At 50.6% G+C, this 17092-nt stretch overlaps 1 protein-coding gene and 1 long non-coding RNA gene across 6 annotated transcripts in view; one reads left to right on the plus strand and one right to left on the minus strand.

The window, feature by feature from the left end:
- LOC147376565 (protein S100-A2) overlaps positions 1-17092 on the minus strand; it is a 29850-nt gene that overhangs the window by 9964 nt on the left and 2794 nt on the right. The window contains exons 1-4 of one of the 5 annotated variants that reach the window (XM_086392778.1): positions 4395-4431; positions 3555-3648; positions 2864-3017; positions 1095-1347 (exon numbers count right to left, since the gene is read on the minus strand). In XM_086392778.1, coding sequence (XP_086248904.1) covers positions 1195-1347; positions 2864-3004 — 294 coding nt within the window. In that variant the 5' untranslated portion in view covers positions 3005-3017; positions 3555-3648; positions 4395-4431 and the 3' untranslated portion in view covers positions 1095-1194. Of the gene's footprint in view, positions 1348-2863; positions 3018-3554; positions 3649-4134; positions 4432-16561; positions 16629-17092 lie in introns of those variants that run through there. The other 4 variants (XM_086392770.1, XM_086392773.1, XM_086392777.1 and 1 more) reach the window with 4 other exon arrangements.
- On the plus strand, positions 4646-15141 carry LOC147376566 (uncharacterized). The gene is made up of 3 exons (XR_015161046.1): positions 4646-4796; positions 14205-14408; positions 14671-15141. It is a non-coding gene; the product is annotated as an uncharacterized LOC147376566 (long non-coding RNA).

A 17092-nucleotide genomic window follows, 5' to 3' on the forward strand; every position in this document is an offset into this window, starting at 1 on the left:
TTTCATTGCTCTGCCTGCCCAACCTTGCCCAGCAACAGTTAAAGCGGAACAGTAAGAACAATCAGGGTGTCTCACTCCTTATTTTGGGGGAGCTTTTGTCTGAGCTACTCTGTAAGCAGTTCCCAAGCAGCAAAGCTTGCCAGGGAAGTGAGAAAAGTAAGAAAGTAATTCACAAAAATATTGTCTATTACTTGTCTATTATCCATCCCCCCTTTCCTTTTCGTTAAAACTCTTTTTCACTCCTCGCTTCCACTGCAGGGGGCATGGGTTGGATCCCTAGTGGAGGAGCTAAGATCCTGCATGCTTCATGGTTCAGCCAAAAAAAAGGAGCTCTTCAATTCGAGTAGAATTTAGAGAAAATATAGAGCGCCCAGGACAGCCGTAGTACAAGGTCATGTTAGTTGCTCTGTTGTGTCTGACTCTTTGCGACCGCATGGACTATATAGCCCACCAGGCTCCCCTGTCCGTAGGATTCTTCAGGCAAGAATACTGCAGTGGGTGTCCATTCTTTTCTTCCAGGGATCTTCCTGACCCAGGGATTGAACCTGGGTCTCCCACACTACAGGCAGATTCTTTACTGTCTGAGCCACCAGGGGAGCCCCAGACAGTCTCCTCAGACAACAAATGGCTCTCAATAAATGGCCTTGGGGCCAAGATCAAATCCTTGGCCCTGCCAAGGAAAAGGGCCTCAGGGTAAGATAAAGTCAAAGAGGAGAAATTTCATGTGGACTTCAAAAAGATTTAAGGGCAAGTCTCAGATTTCACATACATATTATGTCTTCTAATAATTTTAACAGTGTGTCTTCTTGAGCCTTTCAGACAAGAGGGTCTTTAAGAATCATAAGGACATTTTCTCCCAGCACCTTGACTCTAAGGTGGAAAGGGCCAGTCTCAAAGAGATTTATAAATGTGGCTTTTGTCTAACTGAATTTGTAAGTTGATAGACAGGAAGCCCACAACATTTTTAAAGGAATTGTATCATCTTGCACTGAAAGGGACAAAGACAGCTCACAGCAAAAAGCAGCTTTGGGTCTTTCACTTTCAGCACAGCAACTGGGCCAGCCAGATGACAGGGCAACACTGAGCAATGAAAATACTGTCAACCAGCAAAAAAAGTTTATTGAGTAAAACTAAAAAAGATAGAGAGTCCTCCTGGGCCGAAGAGACCCATAGCAGGGAGCCACAAGCTCTGCATCAGGACCGTGCTGGGGAGCCCTGGAAGAAATCATTGCACATGATCGTAATGAGGGCCAGGAAGACGGCGTACTCCTGGAAGTCCACCTGCTGGTCGCTGTTCTCATCCAGATCACCCATCAGCTTCTTCAGGCCCTCCTCATCCACCTTCTCCTGAAAGCAAGAGACAGTCAGGCCATCAGCTCTTGGGGCAGAACCCAGCTTTCCCCTCCTCCCTGGGCAGCAGGTAAGCGGTGAGCAGGGAGCACCTTGAGTGATGGGGAGCAGGGAGGTCCTGGGAGCACTAGGGTGCCCTGTGAGTGGGGACACAGGGGAGTGCATGAGCCAGAGCCTCCAGCTCTCCCTGCTGGGGGATCCCAGACCCTCCCTTCAGAGGATCAGCTCTGCTCCCCACAAGGGCCCAGGGAGATGGGCATTATCCACATCCCGCTGATGAGGAAACTCAAGCTTTCTGAAGCCACCACCACGCCTCATCACCAGAAAAATGAATTCCACAAAGGCAGACTCTTTCCCATCCCAGATAAAATGAAACCAAATTAGAAAAGTATGATCAAAAATATTTTTTTAAGAAAAAAGGACATGCCTCGTATGTTCAAAGTCACTTTGGGATTTGTTCCAGCAGCTAAGACTCCACTGGGATTTGGTCCAATAGCTAAGACTCCACACTCCCAGTGCAGGGGCCCTGGATTTGATCCCTGGTCCGGAAACTAGATCCCACATGCCACAATTAAGACTCCCTCCCATGCACTCTCAAGGACCTCGTACCCCTGGACTGTACCCAAGGCCTCTGCCAGAGCCCAGTGAGCCCCACTAACCAGCCCCGGGAGTTGCTCATCTCCGCAGCCCTGACATCGAGCCCACTGGCCTGTGGAAGGAGGTGGAGAGCCGGAGCTTCCTGCCCACATACCTCCCTCTGTCCTCACTCCAGTGCAGCCAAATAAATAAATATTTTTTTGGTGGGGCGAAGGGGGAGTGGTGCACTTCTCAGGTGGCACTTGTGGTAAACAATCCATGTGCCAGTGCAGGAGACATGAAAGACTCAGGTGTGATCCCTGGGTCAGGAAGATGCCCTGGATTAGGAAATGGCAACCCACTCCAGTATCCTGGCCTGGACAGTTCCATGGGCAGAGGAGCCTGGTAGACTATAGTCCACGCGGTTGCGAAGAGCTGGAAATGACTGACCAACTGAGTGCGTGAGCACACATGAGGGAGGAGCTGATTAAAGGGAGGGTAAGGGGCCAATTGAGAACTGATGGCATTTCTCTCCTAAACATCTCAGGGTGTGTCTTAGCTGAGCTTTTCTTTCCCTAGACACCTTCTTAGTTTGGCAAGTAAATATGAAAACCAAAAGAGAGAGAGGATGGAGGGAGGGAGAGAGAAGGAGATCACAAATGAGAGCTGTGTGATCCTGAGCGAGTCACGTCCCCTCTCTGGGCTCAGACAGCACATTCGTTCTCCAGAAAGCTGCAGGGAGGGGCCGGCAGTAGAGCACCCACTCGCGCACACAAAGGCTTCCCTCTCACTCTGGTGAGGTCATAAAGGGCTTGACCCCACTCTGGTGTCTGCATCCCCAGGCCCGCCCACCCCCAGCCAGCGAGGGAGAAGACATTCATCCCGTGCCCCCACACCACACACCAGGACCCTCTCATCCCCGGTGAGCCCCACTCACCCCCACAAAGCTGGGCAGCTCCTTGTGCAGAAGTTCCTTCATCTCCCCCTTACTCAGCTTGAACTTGTCGCCCTCTTGGCCAGAGTACTTGTGGAAGGTGGCGACCATCACAGCCAGCGCCTGCTCCAGGGGACTGGACATCTTGGATCTGAGGCTACAGGGGTGGCAAGGGAGGGAGATGCCTCAGCCCAGCCTGCAGGATCGTCTGCTGCCCTTGTGCCCCAAGCTGCCTCTCCAAGTCCCTCTTAGAATGGGCAGGCAGGGCTGCGTCTCCGCCTCAGCCTGTGGCTCCCTGGCCAGAAGCCATACCTCCATCTCACACTAGGTGGGTGAGGCAGGGGATAGACCTTCCTCTGTATTTGGAAGGGCCTCATGTCTCCTCCCACCATACTTGGGGCCCACAGCATCTATGGGGGAAAAAAAAAGGCAGGGTGGCCGGAGTCCCACTGGGGATCCTTTCTGTCAGCTTCTATCATAGGCCAGTGGGCTCTGTGCCAGGGCTGCGGAGACAGGCATCTCCATGGGCTAGTTAGTGGGGCTCACTGGGCTCTGGCAGCGGCCTTGGCTACAGCCCAGGGGTACGAGGTTCCCTGAGGAGTGACCTCCCCCCTCAGCCAGAGGGCGTCGTTCTCCCATCTAACTGGAAGCTCCCTTGGGTAGGCTGTATCCTCTGTCAGACCAGGGCTCTCACCCGGTAGGGAATGTGTCTCCCCTCACGCTGGAGGCACCGGAGCAGGGGTGCTGGCAACTGAACACTCTCCCTAACAGCAAGGATTCTGCTGGGACTGGAATTCAAGAAATTAAAAGCCCAGTACCCCAGGATCAGGACAGAATCTGAGACCAAGGACAGAATTTGGAGGTCATTCTTTCCAAGGCCCTGCCTCTCAGAGTGGTCACACCACCCCGGGAGGATTAGGCAGGTCCCAGGGTGAGGCCAGAGGAGCAGGCGCCAGGGGCAAGAAGCACCCTGGGCCCATCCTGCCAGCCTTGCCTTCAGGAGGTGGGAGAAGACGGGAAGTGGCAGGGCCGTGCAGCTGCTCAGGGCAGGGGCCCGGTCAGGCCCACTCGCTTGAGATCCTTGGCTCTTAGTCCTGCTGGAATCCAGGACTTTTCAAAAACAAACAAACCAAACCAGGATTCTCCTTAAAGCACCCCCGCAAACCTCCCACTACCACACACACTTCATATGCCTGGACCCAAACCCCAAAGAAGCAGCAACACTCAGACTGAGAGATGCAAGACAGACCCCAAGAGCAACCCCTAAACCTCACAGAGGAACTGGGAAAAAGCCTCTATCTGACACTTCACAGGAGGTCCCCCCAAATGCAGAGACCCACAGAGACCCCGGGCCTTCCACCAAGGGAACCAGGAGACAAAGACCAACATAAGGGGACATCCGGCAGAAGCTAACCCCACAGTGTAAATCAGCTCTGCTCCAATAAAAACCCATTACAAAAAAAGCCAAAGGGACAAAGGCAGAGACCCATGGGGGTCTTGTCCACCCAGCCCTGCCCAGGACAGAGGTACTCACCAGACCAGAGGGCAGAGAGAGACTCAGGAAGGAAAGCAAAGGTCCAGGTGCCCAGAGCTGGGATTTATATGCTAGCCCCACTGGCCCCTAACTTTGCATTTTAAGGAAACCAAACCTGCCCTAACCTGATCCCACCAAAGGCTGGCCTCCTGCCACCCCCACACACCCCCTCCCAGTCCCTCCCTTCCCGACAATACCGGCTCCTGGGCAGCCAAGGGCAGCCCCTCCCCCGGCCCCGCCCTGGCCACAGCGGGAGCAGGAGGTGTCACGGGGAAAAGGTATTCTGGGCCCTGGGCAAGGGGAGGCAGCCCCTGTTCATGGGGGCCTGGAGATTCAGGCCCAGTCTTGTTCTCATGACAAATGCCTGCGAGTCACAGTTCACTGGCATGCCTGAAGCTGCAGGTGAGTGCTGGGACTTCATGGGTCTGTGTGTGTGCTGGGAACCAGGAGGCAGCTGGGGGCTATCAGGAAGAAGAGGGCAGGGGTGACTACAGGGAAACAAAGTGGCTTTTAATAGCCGGCCCCAGAATAACTGTCAGTGACGTACTGAGGCAAGAGGGTGTGCTTTAAAAGACCTGGAAAGGCCCCCTTCGGGTAGGAAGGGGTCTGGCAGGAGACAGGGAGGCAGCGAGAGGTGGAGATGGCTCTGCTATAGTCAGCTGGGGTGAGCAGCAGTCTGTGTGTGTAAGGAAGGCCCAGGAGGGTTGAAGGGAGGAGAAAATGCGAGTCTCCTCCAGCTTGGGAGGTGGGCAGGTGAGGAGGAGGCCCGCACATCTTCCCAAGCCAGGAGGCCAGGCTGGGGATGAGGTCACAGCCTCGGCCTCTCTCACCCACTCGCCCAGAGAAAGGCAAACACTGAGGCCTGTTAGGACCCAGCCCAGGGGAGGGCCTTTCAGAGAAGAGCAGACTTCACGCGGCCTCTTCCCAGGCCCCCCTGGCCTACTGCCTCAGTCCAGCCCGGGCACCGCCCTTCCTGTGTGCCAGCTCCCCTCCCCCCCTCCAGATGTCCACCAGCTTCTTTCCCCTCCTCCAGAGCCCCTAGTCCTAGGTGACTCACCCGCGGTTCCAGGCCCAGAGGCCCAGGCAGTGACTCAGCAGCACCGCCCTCCTCCCCCAGGGCTAGGGCAGCCAGAGTCACGGGGCAGCAGGCAGAAACCCCAACCCAGCTCCGGCAGACAGGGCACTGGAACAGAGACCCCCTCATCAGGCCCACTCTGGGGAGTTTGGGGTCATGACACCACAGAGAACTCAGACTGAGGACCCACAGAGGATCAGACATTGAGCCAGGCTGCTGTTTCCCCAGCGGTCACTCACAGTGGGACTCAGGAGCGGCCTGAGCAGCATAGATGAAATCAGGCCTCAGGGGCCCCGGTGCCCTCTCCTACACCTCTGCAAAGCCACCCAGTGTCCTTCCTCCCCAAGGCACTTGGCCCCCTTGTGCTACTGCTCTTCCTTGTCAAAACCTATTTCAGGTCGAGCTTGGAATAAAAATTGTTCTCCCCGAGGGTAAGGATCAGTGGGGTGCAACGCATTGCTTTGTACAGCACTTCTTCCATCTTAACTGAGGACTTCGGCAGATGGCACTTCTGCTCAGAAACTGCAGTGGCGTCCCCATGGCCCTTGCTGGAAGTGAGGTGCTCGGGCTCTGGCCCCTACCTGCATATCCAACCTCTCCTGCACGTCTCCTAACTGCCTGCTCACTGTGCCTGAGCACCTGGAGTGGCCAGGACTGCCTATGCCCATCCTTCTGCTCAGAATGTGCCCACTCACCACATCCCTGCCTCCCGAAGTCCCACATATCCTTCAAAGCCCAGTTCAGTGCCCCCACCTCACGGAGCTGCCCCAGGGCTAACCAGGGTCTATCTCCACCTGCTCTGTCCCACGGCAAGCGCTCCTTTGGTACTCAGAGCATTCTAATCTCGATTGAATCACTCGTGTGCCTGTCTTCTCTCGCCCTCACTCCCACATGGTGAGCTCACCGGGCAGGGACCGCATGAGCAACGGGTCTTGCCCACACCAGGTGCCATCCCGAGTTTACGGTTGGCACCGTAGGTGGTGGAGTGCTGGGGACAGTATCAGGGGGCCTTCCTACCTCCCGAAATCACATCACTGATGATGCTACCAAATCATAACTTCTCTGCCTGCTCCCAGGAGTGGAACTGAGACACTGGCTTGGAAAACAGAGCTTCAGAGAGCTATGAGTCCCTGAGGAGTGATGGCAGGAAATATCTTGCTCTGGGGACCCATTGAGGGAAGGAGCACAGCAAAGTCCCCAGAGGGCAGGGATGGAGACAGGAGGCAGACAGAGGAAGAGAGGAAGAGGCAGTCAGACAGAAACTGGGAGAAAAAGTCAAAGAAAAACAGAGTCACGGAAAGTGTGAGGGAAAAGGGAAGACCAGAGCGATAAGAGAGAGCGCCTCTGACGCTAGGGGCAGCATCTGGACACCTGTCCCGAAACTGAGACTAGGGCTGGGCCCATCAAGGAGCCATATTCCTGAAACTGATGAAAATCACAGTAATTTGCCACTAACTTGCTGTGTAATCTAGAGTAATTCCTTCCCCCTTGCAGAACAGGAAGGTTGGATAGGCTGACCCCTCAAAGTCCAATTCCATTCTATGCTCTCCACTTCTTCATGAAGGCAGAGAAGCCAGGACGCAGGCAGGCAGTGGACACATCCTGGCAGTGACTGTGCCCATGCCCAGCTTGGGAAGCGGGGTGTCCTCTTTCGGCTAGGCGTGGGTGGTTCCAGGTGCCAAAGGTTTCCCATCAGCAACTCCTGGGTTTTCCCCGTCTTGTTCATGCCCCCTGGTGGTTGAGATGTGACATTGCAGGCTGATCTCATTCTTTCCCTCCCTCCTGTCTGGGTCGGCCAGCCCCTGCCCAGCCGGGCTCTTGACTCAGGCAGAAGACAACGCTGATTCATCTCCAGCAAACCTTCCCACGCCCACACCTCTCACACCTGCATGACGTATGAAGTGTTTCCAGGACAGTTCCTGCTGAGACACCCAGGTGGACTTCTGAAATGGAAGTTGGATGCCTGGAAACAGTTTAAAAGCCGTGGGGAGGAGGCAGGAAGGAACTAGGTGGCAAAAAGGAGGGGCTGAACACTGTCAAGCTCTGTCAACCTCCCCACCATCCCTGGGGCAGTTCCAGGGAAAGAGAAATGGTCTCGCTGCTGGGGCCCTAGGGCCCTTGCTTTCCTCTGACTTAAGCATGAGACTTGAGGAAGTTGCACCAACCTCTGAAGTCAAAATTTTTCACCACAAGGATCCTTTTTATTATTCCTCTGCCCTCCCCAAATCTGCTTTGAGATATTTTCTCTCAACAAACTGCACGAAATAATTTATCTAGCTATCGCCTGATGGGTCTTCCCCGGTGGCTCGGTGGTAAAGAATCCATCTGCCAAGGCAGGAGACGCAGGGGACAAGGGTTCCATCCCTGAGAAAATGGCAACCCACTCCAGTATTATTGCCTGGGAAACCCCATGGACAGAGGAGCCTGGCGGGCTACAGTCCATGAGGTCACAAAGAGTCAGACACAACTGAGTAGACTGAGCCCAGCACAGCGCATCCCTTGATAGCCTATTCGGCATGAGAGAATCTGCATTATCACACTGGGTTTGGGTCATTCTGGATCTTCCATGTGTAATGGATTTGTCATATCCTTTGCTGGAAGAGTCCAGACTGACATTATGAGCCACCTCCTGTGTGCTGAGTGATGTCCATATATCACCCCATTTAATTTACACAAAAATCCCAGAAAGTTGGTACAGTCTTACCACCACTTTGCAGAGGAGAAAATTGAGGCTCAGAGAAGTTTTCCCAAGTTCACACAATTAATGAGGCATGGCTTAAACACAGGTGGTCACAATGGTAAACCTCCCTGCTGCTGCTGCTGCTAAGTCACTTCAGTCGTGTCCGACTCGGTGCGACCCCATAGACGGCAGCCCACTAGGCTCCCCCATCCCTGGGATTCTCCAGGCAAGAACACTGGAGTGGGTTGCCATTTCCTTCTCCAACACGTGAAAGTGAAAAGTGAAAGTGAAGTCACTCAGTCGCGTCTGACTCTTAGCAACCCCATGGACTGCAGCCTACCAGGCTCCTCCGTCCATGGGATTTTCCAGGCAAGAGTGTTGGAGTGGGGTGCCATCGCCTTCTCCCTAGAAGAGCCAGTCATCAAGAATCCCCTAGGGACTTCCCTCATGGTCCATTGGTTAAGACCTCACCTTTCAATGTCGGGGATGTGGGTTCAATCCCTGGTCAGGAAGCTAAGATTCTATATGCTTTGTGGCCAAAATGCCAAAACACGAAACCAAAGCATTTTTGTAACAAATTCTGTATAGACTTTTTTTTTTCAAATGGTCCACATCAAAAAAAAAAAAAGACTCCTCTAGAATCCTAACCTTCTGATTCCTACACAGACCAACCAGCCATCCCCTCACATTATACCCAACCTTTGAGTCTTATTTCTGGACCTCACCCAGTACCCAGGAGCCCATCTGTCGCCTGCTCTGGTCTGACATCTTCAATGACCCCTCTTCCTTTCCCTCCAAATGCACTCTGGCTTGAATCTAAAATAAGCTTAAAAAAAAAAAAAACTTCCCTTGACTCTTATTGTTGCAACAAATAATACCTCTATTCACACAGTGACCCAAATCAAAAACTTGGCTGTCTTCCTATCCTGCCCTTACTGCCCTCCAGTTACCCAGGTCAGGCAACCTGACCTTCTAAATAACTGCTCAGTTTTGTCTACACTGCCTGAGATCCCACTGTATCACCTTGCTCCTAGGCTATTGTAAGCACATCCGGATTTTTTCCCCCACCTCGAACCATGTCCCCCACTCTGACTCATTCTCAGTTCTGCCACCAGGGTGATCTTCCTAAAATTCAGATCTGACCATGTCACTCCATATGTAAAAACACTGAGGGATCTCCCTTAACCTTAGGAGAAGGCTACCCAGCGTGGCGCACCTTCCTAGGTACCCAGCTGTGCTGAGGCACGTGCCATGCCCTTCCATGCCTCTGAGCCCTTGCCCAAGCTGTTCATTCTCTCAGGAAGAAGCCTCTTCTTGCTTTGTGCCCCTGTCAATCTCCTGTTGTTGCTGTTCAGTCGCTCAGTCACGTCAGACTCTTTGAGACCCCATGGACTGCAGCACGCCAGGCTTCCCTGTCCTTCACTGTCTCCCAGAGTTTGCTCAAACTCATGTCCATCGGGTCAATGATGCCATCCAACCATCTCATCCTCTGTCACCCCCTTCTCTTGCCCTCAATCTTTCCCAGCATCAAGGTCTTTTCCAATGAGTCGGCTCTTCGCATCAGGTGGCCAAAGTATTGGAACTTCAGCTTCAGCATCAGTCCTTCTAATGAATATTCAGGACTGATTTCCTTTAGGATTGACTGGTTTGATCTCCTTGCAGGCCAAGGGACTCTCAAGAATCTTCTCCAGGACCACAGCTCTAAAGCATCAATTCTTCAGCAATCAGCCTTCTTTTCGGTCCGATTCTCACAACCATACATGACTACTGGAAAACCATAGCTTTGACTATAGGGACCTTTGTTGTCAATCTCCTACTCATCCTTTATTTTTTTTTAGCCACACTGTTAAGTATGTGGAACTTTAGTTCCCTGACCAGGGATCAAACAAGTGCCCCTGAATTGGAAGCTCAGAATCTTAAACACTGGACCACCAGGGAATTTCCTCCTCAGTTCAGTTCAGTCGCCCAGTCGTGTCCCACTCTTTGTGACCCCATGGACTGCAGCACACCAGGCTTCCCTGTCCATCACCAACTCCCAGAGCCTCCTCAAACTCATATCCATCGAGTCGGTGATGCCATCCAACCATCTCATCCTCTGTCATCCCCTTCTCCTGCCTTCAATCTTTCCCAGTATCAGGGTCTTTTCGAAGTCAGTTCTTCACATCAGGTGGCCAAAGTATTGGAGTTTCACTTCAGCATCAGTCCTTCCAATGAATATTCAGGACTGATCTCCTTTAGGATTGACTGGTTGGATCTCCTTGCAATCCAGTGGACTCTCAAGAGTCTTCTCCAACACCACAGTTCAGAAGCATCAATTCTTCAGCGCTCAGCTTTCTTTATAGTCCAACTCTCACATCCATACATGACCACTGGAAAAACCATGGTTTTAACTAGATAGACTTATGCTGGCAAAGTAATATCTCTGCTTTTTAATATGCTGTCTAGGTTGGTCATAGCTTTCCTTCCAAGGAATAAGTGTGTTCTAATTTCATGGCTACAGTCACCATCTGCAGTGATTTTGGAGTCCAAAAAAATACAGTCAGCCACTGTTTCCACTGTTTCACCATCTATTTGCCATGAAGTGATGGGACCAGATGTCATGATCCTAGTTAAATGAATGTTGAGTTTTAAGCCAACTTTTTCACTCTCCTCTTTCACTTTTTTCAAGAGGCTCTTTAGATCTTCTTCGCTTTCTGCATAAGGGTGGTGTCATCTGCATATCTGAGATTATTGATATTTCTCCTGGCCATCTTGACTCCAGCTTGTGCTTCTTCCAGCCCACCATTTCGCATGATGTATTCTGCATATAAATTAAATAAACAGGGTGACAATATATAGCCTTGACATACTCCTTTCCAGATTTGAAACCAGTCTGTTGTTTCATATCCAGTTCTAACTGCTGCTTCTTGACCTGCATACAGATTTCTCAGGAGGCAGGTAAGGTGATCTGGTATTCCTGTTTCTTGAACAATTTCCCAGTTTGTTGTGATCCAGCCAGTCAAAGGCTTTGGCATAGTCAATAAAGCAGAAGTAGGTGTTTTTCTGCAACTCTCTTTCGCAACAGATGTTGGCAATTTGATCTCTGGTTCCTCTGCCTTTTATAAATCCAGCTTGAACATCTGCAAGTTCACAGTTCATGTACTGTTGAACCCTGGCTGGAGAATTTTGAGCATTAATTTGCTAGCATGTGAGATGAGTGCAATTGTGCAATAGCTTGAACATTCTTTGGCATTGCCTTTCTTTGGGACTGGAATGAAAACCTTTTCCAGTCCTGTGGCCACTGCTGAGTTTTCCAAATTTGCTGGCATATTGTGTGCAGCATTTTCACAGCATCATCTTTTAGGATTTGAAATAGCCCAACCGGAATTCCATCACCTCCACTAGCTTTGTTTGTAGTGATGCTTCCTAAGGCCCACTTGACTTCACACTCCAGGATGTCTGGCTGTGGGTGAGTGATCACACCATCATGGTTATCTGGGTCATGAAGATCTTTTTTGTATAGTTCTTCCTACTCACCCTTTAAATTTAGCTCAAAGATCAACTCCTCTGTGCAGCATCCCTGGATCTACTCCCCAGCCCCCTCACATACTAGAACACGTGAGTGTACATGTGTGCTCATGTGCACACACACAGAGCGGGGTGTTGGCTTAAGTTAGGTGTCCCTCCTACGTATTTCTGCAGCCCATTGCCAATCGCCCTGTAACAGCACATTTTATGTGTAGTCGTGGCCATTTATTTATGTGTCTTCCCCAACTAGATCAGGCTGCTGGGACCTGGATGCTGAGTATGGTCATCTCCTAGGATCCCCGGTGTTTGACACGGAGCAAGTGTCCCGTGAATGGCCAGAAGGAGGCACAAGCACAGTCCCTCATGGCCACCACCCTTTCTCCTCCCTTTGACCCCACATTTCCAAGACTCTAAATCCTCTACCCCCATCCCTGAACCTTCTCAAAGCTGACTTGCAGGAATTCCCTGGTGGTCCACTGTTTAGGACTCAGCACTCTTGCTGCCAGGGGCTTTGGGTTTGATCCCTGGTCAGGGAACTAAGATACTATAAGCTGCAAGGCGCAGGCAAATAAACAAATAAAAGCTGACTTTCTACCATCCTACAAATCCAGCTGTCTCCAGTGTCACCAGAAGCCGCCTTCTTACCAACGCCAGTTTGGGGGAGGGGGCAACTTAACAGCCCACTCCTCAGAAGGGCTCTTCAGAGGGAGGGGCCAGTCCACGCCTCCCAGCTCTGCTAGAAGAGGCCACGCTCCTAGCCTGCTGCTCTCTTTCTCCTCCAGCCAGCCCTATCCTGTCCTCACCTCCCTGGTGACCACACTACCCCCAGGGGCAGGGGCAGGAGGGCAGCTGCCCTCTGTGATGAGATGGGGAAGGTCAACTCAAGAAGCAGCAGGGGGAACTTACAGGGCTTTGGGCTCCAGTTCTAAATTATATTCTCTGGTCCATTTTCTCCAAACTCAAAAAGGAGCGGGCTGTGAACAACTAGTACCCTCAGAAACCCCAGTACTTAGGTCTCCTCCATCTTGGCCCTTCTACTGCATATACACCTTTTAACTAGGGTCATTCCTCAGGGGTCTGGCCAGGAACAAACCACTCTTTGCACCCACCCACCTCCAGCCGCCCTCACCCTCATTTGTGTCCTCATGAGAGAGGGCTCCCAGGGGCACGGGCGCCTTCCGGGCCATTCCCCCGCACTGCTGGACTTGCCTCTCTGGCCCGCAGCTCCTTACAAGGTCAGAGTACAGGGGCCTGTAAGTTGCTAAGGTCCGATGCCTGACTCAGGAGCCTAGATTCTGCTGTCCTGCTGGCAAGCACTCAGGCCTGGGTGTCAGACAGACCTAGGTCTGAAGTGGGGTTCTGCCATTTGCTAGAAGATGGGGCCACAGATGGAAAATATCACTGGTGAAACTGGTGCCAACCGGAATCAACACAAAGGGGAGTGATTAACATTCTTCCCAGAAACGCTCAGCTTGAGAGATGCATTCTGCTGTGTTCTGATAAATCTAGGAACTTCTGAAATCTCAGAAAGGAGCTAAAAGCAGTTTCAGAAAAAGAAAGGTAACTCAGAAAGGTGAGTAGTGATTTTTAAAACCATAGGATATTGCTCATGAGGAAGTGGTTTAAAGAGAGATGTTCTAAGAGATCAACGTATAATACTAGGAAATGGTTGTAGCAAAGAAGTTAAGATGTTGGAGTTTGAGATTGAATCTTAACTCCACTGTATTCTAGCTTCATTGATCAAGATCTTTCAGCTATAAGAGATGGCAGTTCAAGGCAAGCTCGCTGAAGAAAAAAGGGGATATACTATGTTACATAACTGGTAAGGTCACTGTGATAATTTACAGGTCAATGAACCACAGCCCCGGGACCCAGAACTTAAGACCATCCATCTATTTGTCCATCCTTCTCTCATCACTGTCTCTCTGCACGTTGGCTTCACTCTTACTGTAACAAGGTCTCTCTATATATCAAGGAATGTAGCCACAGACTGTTCCAGCTTTGTAAACCCAGGGTTCACATAGCCCAGGATGAGCCTTGATTGGCCCCACCGGGTTCACGTACTCAGCTGTTGACCAATCCCTGTTTCCAGGGACGCAGGGTATTATAAATGGCCAGCGTGGGTAAGGTTCCCAGCCTACCATCAAGGATCTCTTTCCAAGTGGAGGAAGCAAGTTACCGCAGTCACTACACTCACCTGTGACCTTACAAACATGACTTAACCCCCGCTGGGAATCAGGAGGTTCCTATCACTCCTGTAACATGAGGACACTATCATCTACCAGAGAGATCAAATGAGATAACACATGTAGAGTCCCAGCGAGCACTCAGTGAATGTTACTAGATACAACAGTAAAAGCGGAAACCAGGATATACAGTTAGACGCAATGTCATTGCCCAGATGGGGTTGTCTGACACGTCAGCAACATGAAACCAGGATCAGGCCCCACACATCCACTGAAACTCAAGGACCAGAGTCTACTTCTCGTTTCCCTGTCAACATTTATACATTTTTTTGAGCCCTTATCTTGTCTTCTGCTAATCTCAGGGATTTCCCAGGTGGCTCAATGGTAAAGAACTCGCCTGTCAATGCCAGAGACACAGAAGACGCAGGTTTGATCCCTGGGTCAGAAAGACCCCCTGGAGAAGGAAATGGCAACCCACGCCAGTATCCTTGCCTGGAGAATCCCCATGGACAGAGGAGCCTGGCGGGAAGAGTCAGACATGACTGAGCATGCACGCACAGTATCAGGTATTAACACTTTTTAATATAAAACTAAGATCATGGCATCTGGTCCCATCACTTCATGGGAAATAGATGGGGAAACAGTGGAAACTGTCAGACTTGATTTTTTGGGGCTCCAGAATCACTGCAGATGGTGATTGCAGCCATGAAATTAAAAGACACTTACTCCTTGGAAGGAAAGTTATGACCAACCTAGATAGCATATTCAAAAGCAGAGACATTACTTTGTCAACAAAGGTCTGTCTAGTCAAGGCTATGGTTTTTCCAGTGGTCATGTATGGATGTGAGAGTTGAACTGTGAAGAAAACTGAGCACCGAAGAATTGATGCTTTTGAACTGTGGTGTTGGAGAAGACTCTTGAGAATCCCTTGGACTGCAAGGAGATCCAATCGGTCCATTCTAAAGGAGATCAGTCCTGGGTGTTCATTGAAAGGACTGATGCTAAAAGCTGAAACTCCAGTACTTTGGCCACCTCATTCGAAGAGTTGACTCATTGGAAAAGACCCTGATGCTGGGAGGGATTGGGGGCAGGAGGAGAAGGGGACGACAGGATGAGATGGCTGGATGGCATCACCGACTCGATGGATGTGAGTTTGGGTGAACTCAGGGAGTTGGTGATAGACAGGGAGGCCTGGCGTGCTGCAATTCATGGGGTTGCAAAGAGTTGGATACAACTGAGCGACTGAACTGAACTGAACTGAATATAAAAATAATAAAGAAAATCTTAAAATTGAGGAAAGTCTGCTCGTTTCCTTCATTTGTTCTCCTAGCTTGGAAATGAACATATTTTGTCCAAATAATTGGTAAAATATCTAGGACCAGCTTCACATTTAGCAGTTTGGTGACAACCGAGGCTGATCTGGCTCAATGCCTCCCCGAACCCCATGTCATGGATAAGGAAATTGATTCCCTACATGAGGGGAGACACACACATCATCATCCCAGGTTACTCAGGATGTTAAGATCATCCACCTCTAGTTCTCCTGGCTGTTTATTCAGCAACCAACCTCTGGTCTTTATTTGGATTCTCACAGAAACTTTCCTTCTGGTAAGAAATGGAGCTGGTTTCTGGAATGTTTGCGTTCATCACACAGTCATAAGAATTCACAAGAATTAGTCTCTCGGAACAAGCTCATCCTTGAGTTAAGTAATAAAGACTTTTTAAACCTGCCCAGCTTCTGGCTTGATAAACATCTGCTTCTAAACCAGAAAGAGGGCAGCAGTCAAGCAGGAGGGGAGAAACTCACAGGTACTGAGTGTTTACTCTGTGTAAACATTGTTCCAAGCACTATACCTACATTATCTAATTTAATCCTCCCAACCACCCTGTAATGTGGGGAATGTCTGTGATTAATAGATCAGGAAACAGAAGCTCAGGGGATTAAGCATAGAGCCAGGACTGAAAGGCAGGTTGGCCTGGCTGCCGAGCACCACTCCTCAATCACCCCCACTCCCTGCCTCTCCTTCACCCAAAGTTTCTTCTCTAGCCACTTCCCTGGTTGCTCTTCTCCCTGTCTCTGCTGGTGGCTGACATTAGTGTTCAACCCTTTTCTCCCTTGCTTGCTTCCCTCCATCTCCTTTCTTTCTCCCCCTCTTTCTCACAGCATCATTATCCTTTCACTTTGGTGGTGATTTAGTCGCTCAGTCGTGTCCGACTCTTGTGACCCCCGTGGACTGTAGCCCGCCAGGCTCCTCTGTGAATGGGATTCTCCAGGCAAGAATACTGGAGTGGGTTGCCATTTCCTACTCCAGGAGATCTTCCCAACCCAGGAATCAAACCCGGTTCTCCTGCATTGCAGGCAGATTCTTTACCAACTTGAAAGAGTGTGAATCTGCATTCAGGCCGCCCCACCCTCCCTTGAGAGTCTCAGGCTCTCACTGCTCCCCTGGTCATCTAATGGGCATCACCCTGCCTTCTTCTGTAGAAACCCCAGACCCAGCCAGGCAGCCTCGCCCACCCACGTCCTCACTGAGCACAGACCAAGTGCTTCTGGGTTTTCCTGGGAACCTCACCTGGCCACCTCTTCCTCTCTGTGCCTGTAGCTACAGCCTCACCCCAGCTGCCCTGGGAGAGCAACCTCCTGACGAGTCTCTTCCTGGACCACAGCCCCTCCCTTCATTCATTCTGATCATAGCTATCCATTCTATCCCTCACTTACTCAAGAAACTTCTGGATCTCTTCACTGACCATCACATCATTTAAACTCTTCAGTGTGTATGAAGAATCTAAAAAGAAATTATATAAATGAACTCATTTACAAAACAGAAGCAGACTCACAGACTTCGAGAACAATCCTACGGTTAACAGGGAAGAAGGATGGGGGAAGGGAGAGTTAGGGAGTTTGGGACCTACATGTACACACTGCTGTATTGAAAATGGATAATCAACAAAGACCCACTGTGTAGCACAGGAAAATCTGTTCAATGTTATGAGGCAGCCTCAATAGGAGGGGAGTTTGGGGGAGAGTGGATACAAGTATATGTGCGGCTGAATTGTTTTGCTATGCACCTAAAACTCTCAAAACATTGTGAATTTGCTATACTCCAATATAAAATAAAAACTTTTTTTAATAAATAAATAAACTCCTCAGTGTGGCTCTCAAGGGTACAGCTATCCATTTCATTCCTCATTCATACACTCAACAAATGTTAATTAGGTAGTAACACTGCAGCAGGCCCTGGGGATACCT

The sequence above is a fragment of the Bos grunniens genome, chromosome 3 (assembly GCF_055505025.1).
Source record: "Bos grunniens cultivar Pamir isolate PY7600 chromosome 3, Bosgru_T2T1.0, whole genome shotgun sequence".
NCBI lineage: Eukaryota > Metazoa > Chordata > Mammalia > Artiodactyla > Bovidae > Bos > Bos grunniens.